This window comes from Pseudophryne corroboree, chromosome 1 (genome assembly GCF_028390025.1).
Source record: "Pseudophryne corroboree isolate aPseCor3 chromosome 1, aPseCor3.hap2, whole genome shotgun sequence".
In the NCBI taxonomy this organism is placed as follows: Eukaryota; Metazoa; Chordata; class Amphibia; order Anura; family Myobatrachidae; genus Pseudophryne; species Pseudophryne corroboree.
This window is the reverse complement of record NC_086444.1, coordinates 266,837,830-266,851,892: the sequence shown is the minus strand read 5'-3', so window position 1 is coordinate 266,851,892 and position 14,063 is coordinate 266,837,830. Positions and strand designations below refer to the sequence as shown.

Here is a 14,063-nt window from a genome sequence, read left to right as displayed (position 1 = left end):
CTTGGACTACTGTGAAACTAGCCAATTAGAGTCCGGGGGCAGGCTTAGAATACTGCTAATGTGAAATGCGATCTGGCTAAATTTACTAAAAAAAAAATTGTTACAAGAAACCCCAGTGAGCCCTGCAATAATTATGCCAGCTTTACTTGGTGTAATCACAGGGCTCACTGCAGATCCTGTACCCCTGCACAGGCAGAGAAAGCTTTGAGGGGACCTGGCAGTGTGATCAGCTCTGTGTATCCGATCACTGTGTGAAAACGTAAAAAAAAAAAAAAATAATACTTACAGATGTAGCCACGCTCATCGTGGTTACATGTTGCCGTGATCGCACCTTGGTTAGATGCTACAGTGCACACTTCTAGGGCGCGCATCCAATTACGCGGCCCAGTACAGCTAGGCGTGGGCCCGCCTAGCCGTGCAGAGAGTGCCCGTTTGCAGAAGATGTAGCCATGATAAGCATGGCCACATCTGTACCTACCCAGGGACTGGTGATCGGTGCTCTGGTGTGGGATGCTGGTCATCGGGACTCCCTGCTGCTCCTGCGACCTCCGGTGCAGTAAAGTGATGCTGCAAAGTGGGAGCTCACTTTCCAGCACTGGAGGTCACAGCAGCAGGTAGCCTTGTGACAGACAGCCCTCCAGGAGCACCAATCACCAATTCCTGGGTCTGGTGAGTATGATCAGGGTTGGGGTGGGTCGCGTCGCGGAGGAGGTCGTCACGACGGGGAGGGGAGTGTCGGTGGTCACATCGGTGATGTCGGGCAGCGGCTCATGCGCAGCACATAATCAGGGTATTTTTCATGTAAAATACCCCGATATGGCTGCAGAGTGGCATTGCAGGGACAGAGCTTCCTTGCAAGTTCTGTCTCTGTATGCGATAACTGATACATTTGTGCAATGTAATCAATTATCACACTGCAGATTGGGCCAATTATAATCACAGCACATCCGCATCCTCAAATGTGGATGGTGATAAATCATCCCCATAATATTCAGTAGATTGTTCTAATAAATGTATGCACATCTTACTTCTGTCAACATGTCTGTGGAGTGGAATGTACAGTTCCGTGTACAGGGGACAAATGGAGATGCAAATTGCCCTTTTATAAACTGCACAAAAAATGTAAACCCTTTAAATGGGGTCTATGCATGACGCAGTGAAAAGTGTGGAGAAGTCAGCCAGTGGAGAAGTTACCCATGGCAACCAATCAGCTGCTACATATCATTTTATAGAAGCACTTTATAAATGTTACCTCAACACTGATTGGTTGCCATGAGCAACTTCTCCACTGGTTCACTTCCCCACTCTTTTTACTGCTTCATGAATAGGCCACTATTAGTGCCTATGCACACATGCCAATAATACTAACTCCATTATACTTATTGAAATACATTAGCACAGATGCTTTGCATTCAGATATAGGTCCATGAAATGAATGTTAAAGGTAATAATATGAATTCAAGTTTCAGGATGCTATCATTTTTGGTTCATCGCCTTAATTACATTGATTGGACATATCAATAACTATGCCCCAAAACTTGTTCAATATCAGGTGCTCTCAGCAATTAATGCTCTGACCCACTTCTCATTTCCTACCAATAAAAGTAAATAAAGAATTGTTTTTTTTCCCATTTTGACCCATTAAACTATACATTTACAGTACTTGTCAACATGTTGAAAATTTGCACCAGGTGCATGTGCATTAGGAAATTAAGAGTTGCACCTGAGATATAAAGGGTATATAAAGATAGAAAGAGTCACCACATTTTGGAGTACATTAGTCCCTTACTTACATAGTACATAGTCCCTTATTGACGTGAGCCCTTCTTTAACACCAGAAAAATGAGCTATGCATCCCTCAAGCCGTGGTCCTTCTCTATGTCCTGTAATAGGTACACTCAACACTAAATACCTATTTCTCTGTGTGCAGATTTACTTATACCAATGTATTACATAGTAGATGATCCTTGCCCTCACTGTGAGCCTAAAATGTTTCCAGTTCATAAATAACTCCCATGGTGTATTAGCATTCATTACTGGGAAATAAAATTGGAATTCTAGCTAATTTCACTTCTGATCTCCTATTGTCTTGGTTAAACGTGTACTGAGCCACTCCATTAACTTACAATAAAATCTACGTATTGTATGTCATATCATAACAGATTTGTGTGAAAGTCAAATATTGTATTGAATCCAATTCCAACAGGTCTGTCCATCTGGGTATACTTTCTGTGCCTTAGACTTTATTTTGGAGACCTTAACAGTAGATGCGTAGTAAGTAACTCAGTATTTTACATCATTCAGACATTATTTCAGAAAACCCATATTTTCAAAAGATAGAACAACAATTAGTATTGGCAAGGATATAATCACTTTTAAAGGCAATATATAGCTTGGCAGTATATAAAATACTTTCAATATTACTGTATTTATTGGTATAACTTTACAGTCTTTGTGTATGTCAAATCTGTGTTAAACTCACAGCCACATTTAGCAAAAATGATGGTACTTGTTAATTATATGGGAGCCACACTTGACTAAACTATGACAGATTGTTGTGTCCTCTGCTGCTTGCACAGATTTTTTCCCCCCCACTACCTCTCATTGTCTTTCTACTCATTTAGGAATCCTATAATCTAGGCCCTGCCAAGTGGACTTTATCATTACTATGTGAAACCTACATATGTTTAAAGGGCCTATTTATCAATTCACATTTTCAAGATATTCCCCACCAAAACACTATTTTTGGGGGGCATCTGCAAATATTAAGGATCTCCTGGATTTAACATGTAGGGAATGCAGCAGATTATCTCTGATATCTGTCGTGACTCCTCTATTCCCAATCACAAAGCAGCCTCCATAGCTTCTTATGAAGGCTGCTACTGTATGCAAAGATGGTGTATGTGTACAGTATACTAACTTCTTTCAGAAAGGGCTCTTCCAGATCCCTCTCTGTTGGCCCTACTGTTGCATGTGCCAGCCAATGGCAGTACTTGCTTAGGACCCGAACCAGCTCTTATTGGAGCCTTTTTGCTAAATATACTATATGTGAAAATGTACATTTTAAAGTTGAAAATATATGTGTCAAACATTTATTACATATGATAAATATGCTCAGCTATGTTATAAAACAAATGTGAAATATTTGCTGTCAAATAGCCACTAACAGAAACAGTTACTAAATAGTTACAGCATGTGGACTTACAAGGCATTTGGGTGTGCACAAATTCAATAAACCTACATGAGCTTTTCACATGTTACCTGGCTAGCCCCGCATGTGTCCGAAACCACAAGTAAAGTGATCACTTTATTTCTTGCTAATCATTTTGCATATTGGAGTACGTGTCCCGGCAATTTAGATTAATACATTCCCTGGAAAAAAAAATCCTTATTTCCGCAATAAACTGCAATGATGATTCTTAATTTTTGGGGTCTGGGCACATTTTTCTTCTATAAATATGCCCCTTATAAAAATGTCCCTTGATCATATGAACAAATAAATATGAAAAAGCCTTGAATACAATATGTGCAGTACTGTAGATGGATCTTTAGATATTTGCAATAACACGAACTCCACAAGGGAAGCAAATCTTCTGTAATTTGCAATTCCTGAGTATAATAGTGGCACTGTTAAATGTCTATGATATCCTTTGTTATAATATGACAGTGTACATAAAGTATTCAGGGAACGATCCAAAAGAAACTGATGGGGGGGATGCCATGATTGGAGAAGTGGGGAGGTTAGCAGCAAGGTATATTTGCGTGCACTGTAGGCTCCTGGCCTCCCAGAAGAGTGGGCAAGTCTCCTGACTTGACACCCCCTACCCAAGTTCCCTACAGTTACCCGGAGTTGACGCTGCCCGGCTGGAGGTCCGATGACACAATTCGCACTGAATCGCGTCTTCGTGCCCCATCACTCGCAATGCTGGTGATCTCGGCATCACTGTCCCATGTCACGCCCCCTCATACTGCAGCCACGCCCCCCACTTTGCCATCCTGGCTGCCTCCTCCTGGCATGTATGCTGTAGGCATTCGCGGTGTAAGTAAAGAGGCATGGTCTCATTATAAGGGGTGTGTTTCCCATGAGCACACACCTCTCTTTTTCATCATGCAAGGTGACAGTTTCACATACACATGGGGTGACCGAGGGACATACACAGGGTGGCAGTGGCACATATACATGGGGCGACAGAGCGGCATACACAGGGTGACAGAGGGGCATACACACGATTAAAGTGGCGCATAAAGAGGGGGTGACAGAGGGGCATATAAAGGGTGACAGAGAGGCATATGCATAATGACAGTGGCAATCATAAACGGGGTGACATAGGGTGACATAGGGGTGTACACAGGGTGTCCTTCTGCTCCACGGGAAGTTTCTGCCGTCCCCGAGCTAGCATGTATACACAGGGTGTCAGAGACACATATACAGTGCATTCAGAAAGTGTTCACAGTGCTTCACTTTTTCCACATTTTGAATGTTACAGCCTTATTCCAAAATGTAATAAATTATTTTTTCCCCTCAAAATTCAACACACAATACCCCATAATGACGTGAAAAAAAGCTTTTTTGAGATTTTTGCTAATTTATTAAAAATAAAAAACTAAGGAATCACATTTACATAAGTATTCAAAGCCTTTGCCATGAAGCTCAAAATTGAGCTCATGTGCATACTGTTTCCACTGATCATCCTTGAGATGTTCCTACTGGACATGATTTGGAAAGGCATACACCTGTCTTAATAAGGTCCTACACTTGACAGTACATGTCTGAGCACAAACCAAGCATGAAGTCAGAAGAATTGTCTGTAGACCTCTGAGACAGGATTGTCTCGAAGGCACAAATCTGGGGAAGAGTACAGAAAAATATCTGCTGCTTTGAAGGTCCCAATGAGCACAGTGGCCTCCATCATTCGTAAATGGAGGGAGTTCAGAACCACCAGGACTCTTCCTAGAGCTGGCCGGCCGTCTAAACTGAGCAATAGGGGGAGAAGGGCCCTAGTCAGGGAGGTGACCAAGAACCCAATGGTCACTCTGTCAGAGCTACAACATTCCTCTGTGGAGGGGAGAACCTTCCATAAGGACAACCATCTCTGCAGCAATCCACCAATCAGTATGGTAGAATGGCCAGACGGAAGCCACTTCTTAGTAAAAAGCAAATGGCAGCCCGGCTGGAGTTTGCCAAAATGCACCTGAAGGACTCTCAGACCATCTGGTCTCATGAGACAAAGATTGAACTCTTTGGCATGAATGCCAGACATCATCTTTGGGGGAAACCAGGTACCGCTCATGACCAGGCCAATACCATCCCTACAGTGAAGCATGGTGGTGGCAGCATCATGCTGTGGGGATGTTTTTCAGCAGCAGGAACTGGGAGACTAGTCAGGATAGTGGGAAAGATGAATGCAGCAATGTACAGAGACATCCTGTATGAAAACCTGCTCCAGAGAGCTCTTGACCTCAAACTGGGGCGACGGTTTATCTTTCAGCAGGACAACGACCCTAAGCACACAGCCAAGATATCAAAGGAGTGGCTTCAGGACTACTCTGTGAATGTCCTTGAGTGGCCCAGCCAGAGCCCAGACTTGAATCCGATTGAACATCTCTGGAGAGATCTGAAAATGGCTGTGCACTGACGCTTCCCTTCCAACCTGATGGCGCTTGAGAGGTGTTGCAAAGAGGAATGGGCGAAACTGACGAAAGATAGGTGTGCCAAGCTTGTGGCATCATATTCAAAAACACTTGAGGCTGTAATATCTGTCAACAAAGTATTGAGCAAAAAGGCTGTGAATACTTATGTATATGTGATTTCTTAGTTTTTTATTTTTAATAAATTTGCAAAATTCTAAAAAAAAATTTTTTTCACTTTGTCATTATGGGGTATTGTGTGTAGAATTTTGAGGGAAAAATGAATTTATTCCATTTTGGAATAAGGGTGTAACATAACAAAATGTGGAAAAAGTGAAGCACTGTAAATACTTTCCGAATGCACTGTACACTGGGTGACAGGGTCACCGAGGTGGATTTACAAGGGGTGACAGAGGGGCATAGACAGGGTGACAGTGGCATACACAGGGATACCAAGGCACATATACAAGTGTAGACAGAGGGGGATACACACTGGGTTACAGAGAGACAGACACACGGTCACAGAGGGGTCTAAACAGGGAGACAGTGGTGCATATACACGGTGTGACAGAGGGATATACACACGGGGACAGAGGAACATAGACGCAGTGTAACATAGGAAAATACACGGGGTGACAGAGGGGCACACACACGGGGACAGAGGAACATAGACACGGTGTAAAATAGGGAAATACACGGGGTGACAGAGGGGCACACACAGAGTGATAAAGGACAGTGGCGTAACTAGGGCCCCGCAGCCCCTGCAATCGCTTGGAGGCACGTAGGGCTGCGGGGCGCTCTAGCCGCCGCCACTGATTGTTTTGGGAAGGAGGGACATGGAGGGCACAGCGCGCGCCTCTCCTGTGTGTCCCTCCTGGGTCTCCGGCGGCAGCGGCGTGTTTGTTTAATGAAGTGCCCATTCGTGAGCTCTGATTGGCTCACGAACGGGCACTTCATTTGACAGATACGCCGCTGCCGCCAGAGACGCAGGAGGGACACACAGGAGAGGCGCGTGCTGTGCCCTCCGTGTCCCTCCTTCCCAAAACAGCACAGCAGCGGGGGAGCCTGGGGGGGGGGGGGTACCTGGCACTGGGGGGGCATATTTGGCACTGGAGGAACATATTTGGCACTTGGGGGAGCATATTTGGCACTGGGGGAACATATATGGCAATTGGGGGGGCATGTTTGGCACTGGGGGAGCATATTTGGCACTGGGGGGCATATTTGGCACTGGGGGAACATATTTGGCACTTGGGGGGCATATCTGGCACTGGGGGAGCATATTTGGCACTTGGGGGGCAGCATATTTGGCCCTGGGGGAGCATATTTGGCACTGGGGGGGCATATTTGGCACTGGGGGCATATGTGTACCTTGCACTGTGGGGGAATATCTGGCACTGGGGGCATATGTGGCACTGGGAGCACAGCCCTAGCAACAAGCATTACCCCCTGGTTACAAGCACAACACCCAGTTCATGAAATCCCTGGCAACAAGCATTACCCCCTAGCAACGAGCATGACACCCACTGCATGAAACCACTGGCAATGAATATAACCACCTGGCAAGAAGCTTGAAACCCAGCACATGATACCTCTGGCAACAAGCATAACACCTACCGCATGAAACCCCTGGCAATGAGCATGACACCCTGAGCATGAAAACCCCTGGCACCGTGCATGGCACCAAGAGCATGAAACCTCTGGCAACGAGCAGGTAATTTAAAAGTAATTAGAAGCCTTACTGTAGGACTTAATGTGTAATGAGCATTGCGGTGTGTGGCATAATGTATCACGGACACTGCGGTGTGTGTCATAATGTGTCACAGGCATTACGGTGTGTGGTATACTATATCACGGGCATTGTGGCATGTGGTATAATGTCTCAGGGGCATTGCAGTGTGTGGCATAGGGTATAACAGGCATTACGGTATGTGTCACAGGCATTACGGTGTGTGTGGTATACTATATCACGGGCATTGTGGTATGTGGTATAATGTCTCAGGGGCATTGCAGTGTGTGGCATAATGTGTAACGGGCATTGCGGTGTGTGGCATAGGGTATAACGGGCATTGCGGTATGTGTCACAGGCATTACAGTGTGTAGTATACTATATCACGGGCATTGTGGTATGTGGTATAATGTCTCAGTGTCATTGCAGTGTGTGGCATAATGTTTAACGGACACTGCAGTGTGTGGCATAATGTATCACGGACATTGCGGTGTGTGTCATAATGTGTCGCAGGCATTGTATGTGCTATAATGTATCAGGGGCATTGCAGTGTGTAGCATAATGAATAACGGGCATTGCGATGCCTGTCATAATGTGTCACAGGCATTATGGTGTGTGGCATAATGTGTCGAGGACATTATGGTGTTATGCATATTGTGTCATGGGCATTATTGTGTGTGGCATAATGTCTAAGGGCCATTGCAGTATGTGGCATAATGTATACTGGGCATTACTATACAGAGGAAAAATTACAAATAATGCAAGGGGCATGAATCAGGATTATTATTTTTTCCTGCGGTGGACAACGTCTGGGGCGTGCAAGATGCAAAACTGGGGTATAAGGTAGTCTTTTCCTGAAAAACCACGCCCCTTTATGCAAAGCCACGCCCATTTCAGCAAGGCCATGCCCCACAGATTCATCTCTTTACTAGTGCCAATTATGGGGGGGGGGGGGGGGGGGGCGCCAGATAATTTTTTTGGCGTGGGGGAGAAAAATTTCTAGATACACCACTAATGAAGGAGATTGCCAAGGTGAAAGTGGTGCATTTGCATGGTATGATAGAGGGGCATATATAGGCTGAGAGTGGCGTATATATACAACGGGTGACAGTGGTGTATACACACGGGATGACAGGAGGACATACACAGGGTGCTCAAATCCCCCACGCTGTGACATCTTGCAGAGACACCCCCACACGGACCCGGTGACAGAACAGACCCCCCACCACCACCACTAACCTAGTGACAGCTTGCCCGCCTATGCCACTTAGGCAGCTCCGCAGACGTCATGCCGGTTTTTACCTAATCACGGTGGTACCTACAGTTTGCAGCCGGTACTACTGTGAGCTGCTCGGAGCCAGCATAGAGCAGCTCCTCCAAGGTCTTGCAGTCCTCCCTCCTGCATCACATCAGACTGTTGGCTGCAGCTAGTGTTGGAGAAGGGGGAAGCGAGCAAACGCTGCTGAATGCTGACAGGCATGCTGAGGGGCAGAGTCGCACTTATGCGAGCAAGCAGTGGCTGTGCTGAGTACAGCAGCCTACTCTGCTCTGCCTCCTCAGAGATCGGCAATGCCGGCAGCACTTACAATTAAAAAAAAAAAAAAATGCGAATTGTTGCTTCCCTCAAAGTATTCATGTACTTAATACACTTTATATTTGTATTACCATGTGAAATGCCATGATATGCTCTGATGAATAAAGGAATATTAAAAGAAGGAAAAAAAAAAGGAAGAAATGCCCAAAAATGATCTGGGGGGTAAGGGGGGGGGCATGTGCTTTCCCCCCTGAATCCGCCACTGTAGATATACACAAAGCTACATATACAACAATGATTACATGTTTTACTGCTTTTGAAATGTTAACAAATATTTCTTTCAACAGTGATATATCTTGGTAATACCTCATTTTAATTAAAACAGCATATATTCTAATTTTGTCAATGAGGGGTAGATTTACTAAAGATTCTAAGAATTAAAAGGCAGGTGTTGCCCATAGCAACTAATGAGATTCCATTTATCATTTCTCGATTACATTCTTGAAAATGATAGACAGAATTTGATTGGTTGCTATGGGCAACATCACCACTTCTCTGTTTTAAAAGCTTTAGTTAATCTACCCTTGAGTCCTCAAAGTATAAATGCCAAGTTGAAATCATAAGTGCTTGTTTAGCTAATGTCAACTTGGAACATTCCACATCAGGTATATAAGGGCTGTCCCAGGCCATCGTTGACAATATTTACAGGTTCACCCCAGCCTGATGTATTCCAGACCTTCTACAGCAATAACTTAATTCTTTATTTTACCTTTTATGTCTCTATAGGACAACTGAAACTAAGATGTTAATGTATATGTACTAACTATAGTGACACTGCTCTTACCAGTGTCAATTTAGTAGTCATTTTTCAAAGATGACAACTCCAAACATTGCTGATTCTGTGACCTAGTGTGACACTGCAGACAAATTGGCCAAAATTTTACTACCTATCTAAATGCATCTCTCATGCTGTGTAATGTGTCTTTTTTGGGGATCATTTATAAGGAGCTGTGAATGGATAAATAGCGTTTTCCTTATTATTATTATTATTATTATTATTATTATTATTAATTTATTATTATTATTATTATTATTATTATTATTATTATTATTGTAAATTTATATGGCTCCACAAGACTGGCTCAGCGAGGACGCAGGGGAACGCAGAGAACTAGCACACAGACTAACTGTGATAGATGTTGTAGTTGCAGCTTCTGGCTTCCCAAATTCACCTTATATACAGTACCTATGTCAAGGATGTGATTGGCTGCTGCCATCAACTGGGACATTCTGGCAACCAGACTGGCTGGTCAAAATCATGTGCCTGCATTCAAGTTGGCAGATCAGGCTACCATAGCACTTCCTGCTTCGCCTCATTACTGAGGCAAAGCAGGAAGCTACACCGACAAGATGTATTGTCTGCTGGAGTGGGAGAATGAAAACACCCACCTCTGGTGATCCCCGCTAGAGCACACAACGCATCCGCCTAGTGCTGATGCACTGTGTCTCTCCCCCAGCCAGCTACACTGGGCATGTGCCCGGAACCAGCATCCACCACAGCCAAGGACAGTGCTGTCCAGTGATTAAAGTGATCCTAGAGAAGTGGTGGAACTCACCTTCCCCCCATGCTTGTGAAACAAAGGGACGGCGCGCGCCGCAAAAAGGGGGCATGGTCATCCAATAGTATCCCCAATTCAAATTACGCTGCACAGTAGCACAATCTTATTCACATTACACCACATAGTCGTGTCCCTTATTCATGTTATGACACACATTAGTGCCCCTTATACACAAAGCCCAGAGTAATAGCACCCCTAATACACATAGGGGGGAAATCAAATGTTAGAAAAGTCAGTTGGGTGTCTGTTTTTTCCTATCTAATAGACAGGAAAAAATAGACACCCAACCGACTTTTCAAACATTTGATTTCCCCCCATAATGCCCACAGCAGTAGTACCCCTTATGCAATACCCACTGTAGTGGTAGTGCCCACAGTAGTAGTACCCCTTATGTAGAGCCCATAGTATTGGTGCCCTTTATTCAGTGCCCCCAGTAGTAGTGTCCCTTATGTCCCCAGGAGTGATGCCCCTTATTAAGTGCCCCCTATGCAATGTTCTCATTAGTATTGCCCCCAGTAGTAATGCCCCCGTAGTTATTCCCCTTGTAGTTATGCCCACTGTAGACATGCCCACTGTAGATATGCCCCCTGTTGGTGTGCCCCCAGTAGTAATGCCCCTATAGTTATGTGCCAAGTACATGTGCCCCCTGTAGTTATGCCTGCTGTAGATATGCCCCCAGTAGGTTTGCCCCAAGTAGTTATGCCCCCAGTTGGGGTGCCCATAGTGGTAATGCCCCCAGTAGATGTGCCCCATGTAGTAATGCCCCCGTAGTTATGTCCCCAGTAGATGTGCCCCCTGTAGTTATGCCCTCTGTAGATATGCCCCCAGTAGTTATGCCCTCAGTTCTCCCCTCTAGTAGCGCTGCTTACACACACAAAAGATTTAAAAAAAAACCACAATACTCACCTGCCTTGCTCCTGCTTCCAGACCGAAGCCTCCGTCTGGCGCCCGCTCCTCACAGCTATGGGAGAGACGTCATGACATCTCTCCCATAGCGCACAGCCGCACACACTGCCTGAGCCGGAAGCCAGAGCTCAGGAGTGAGCTCCGGCTTCCGGCAGCGCTTAGGGGGAAAGAGCCGGCGCCCGCTGCTAACACAGTCTCAGTGGGCACCTGGCATTTCCTTAGGTTAGGTGAGCCGGAGGAGGCGGAACTGCGTTCCGTCACCAAATGGAACTGGCAGAAAGTACTTCCGCCCCGTTCCAGCTCACTTTAACCTCTGGTGCTGTCCCTGCTGTGGAGATGGGGCAACGACACCTGCAGCTGTTGAAATTGATAGCTGCAGGTGCAAGTGACCATTCATACATTGCACATTGGCGTGCCATCTTGTAGATAGCAGTGCTGATAATGACAGGGAAGCATAGTGCCTCTGTCACTGAGCATGCTTCCCCGCATTCATACATGGGGAGAAGCGGTTTCAGCACACAACAGCGCTGATACTGCAAACCCCCCCCCCCCTCCGCCATAATGACCATTCATACATCTACCCCTCTGTTTGGAATATTCCTTTATTAAAGTATTTATGTAAATTATATATATTCTGCTTATTTTACTCTCAATAGATGCATTTCAGCAGTTTAAAATTTCATTTTTAAAGTTAGCTTACATAAGTCCTTTTGGAGAAAGCGCTGTAGTGTATACATAAAATTATTATTGTTATTATTATTATTATTATTGTTATGTTTACTAGTAGTGCTTCCTTTATCTTCACCAGCAGATGGAGCAGATCATATTGTAGTGCACCAGTGCTAAACATTAGGTAGAGAATAGAGATAAGGTTTTTTTTTTGTTCAAAAAATATCTCTGATAAGCTTAATTGAGAAAAGTTTATACAATTTCAGTTAATTGCAAATATAAACATCTGCAATAAATTTACCTTTATCTACAGGATAAGCCAACAGCTCCTTATTGAAAGCAATGGATAGCATACCTGTACAATGGTGGTACTGCAAAACTAAGGGGTTTTGCACTGTGATATAGCTCTATGTAGCATTTCAAATTCAACAGACTTCCAGTTTCTCCTACAGTATCTCCATTACCACTCAGTTCTCATTGTGCACTTATCAATTTAAATAATTTGGAATTGCCTGACAAATAATGGTTAGATTATAGAAATAATGATTAGATTATTCTGCATAGCAAAATCTTCAAAATACTGTATGCCATCTTGCAATGCATATTTGTGAGCAGTGTAACAAAAGCATAAAATGTCTTGCGCTCCTATACACTGTGCCATCCACTGTGAAATGCTGTGTCGTAAAAGTAATTCACAGATTGTTGTTATACATGTTTGTTTAATGCAATTCCACATTAACTTACATTTAACATAATTTTTTTTGTTTAGCAATTTGTAGAAACAGTTGCGATGATGGATTCTGTTCCCGTCCAAACATGTGTACTTGTTCTAATGGACAGGTTTCCCCAGCCTGTGTCTCTAAAACCGGTGAGTTTCCACTTAAAATATGTTTATTTTACTTTTTTTATATAATAATTTTCTATTATTAATAAGCAATCACAATGCTGTTAAAAGTAGTAATTTCCAGGTTACAGCATGGTTATAGCATACTTGCCTATTCTCCCGGAAGCTGCGGGAGGCTCCCGTTTTTTGGGGTAGCCCCCGGCACCCCTGGAAGAGTAGGCAAGTCTCCCACATCCTGCTCGCATCCTAGTGATGCGGGCAGGATGGAGAGATACTCTCCTGAGTTTGCGGGTCCGTTGAGTAAGGAAGGGGTTAAAATGACGTGAATCGCATCAATTTAGCCCTGCCCCCTTCCCACGGACCCGAGAATCGCTCCGGTTTCCGGATGTGGGGGTGGGGCTTGATGATGTCACAACCAGGCCCCACCCCCTGAAGTCTCCTGCAGCGTCTCCTCTCCGGGCTCCTCCCGGAGAGGACACATTCAAAGTAGGTAAGTATGGGTTACAGCAGTAACGTATCAAAAAAAAAAAAGCAATTTCAAACATTCAACAAACCACATAAAATGTTAGAATTGTGACTCTATGTTTATGTAGCTTCCCAAATGTTCAGTAATCATAGTAATACCTACACCGAGAATGGCATTCTTCAGACAATACAGACAGATATGTTATTCACTTTTCTATAGTTGTCAAGATACCTCTGTATCAAGTTTTCTGTATCATTTAGGGATACATTTACTAAGCAGTGATAAGAGCAAAGATGTGAACCAGTGGAGAAGTTGTCTCATCAACCAATCAGCAGCACTGTATTACTTTATAGTATGCAAATTATAGATGTCACTTCAGTGCTGATTGGTTGCCATGGGCAACTTCTCCACTGGCTTAATTCTCCACTCTTATCACTGCTTAGTAAATGTCCCTTTAAGTTAGCTGCTTCCATAGTGCAACAATAATATCTTAAGAAAATAGAAAGCAGGGTTATGGAGGCCTTGATTTCAAACCCAAATTCCAAACATAATAAGAGGTGCTATCATGCCTAGTGTTACGATTCCTGTACTCCAGACTGGAGAAGATCTTATGGCAGAGATCTGAGTACAGGAATGAAATACAGGTTGTGGGAGCTGGAGAGCCTAGT

The 14,063-nt window shown here is 44.2% G+C and overlaps 1 protein-coding gene across 1 annotated transcript in view; it reads left to right on the top strand.

Annotated features, from left to right (window-relative positions):
• Window positions 1-14,063, top strand: part of FBN2 (fibrillin 2) — a 384,738-nt gene that overhangs the window by 19,597 nt on the left and 351,078 nt on the right. Inside the window, exon 3 of the mRNA XM_063964252.1 lies at window positions 12,855-12,953. Coding sequence (XP_063820322.1) covers window positions 12,855-12,953 — 99 coding nt within the window. The remainder of the gene's footprint in view (window positions 1-12,854; window positions 12,954-14,063) is intronic.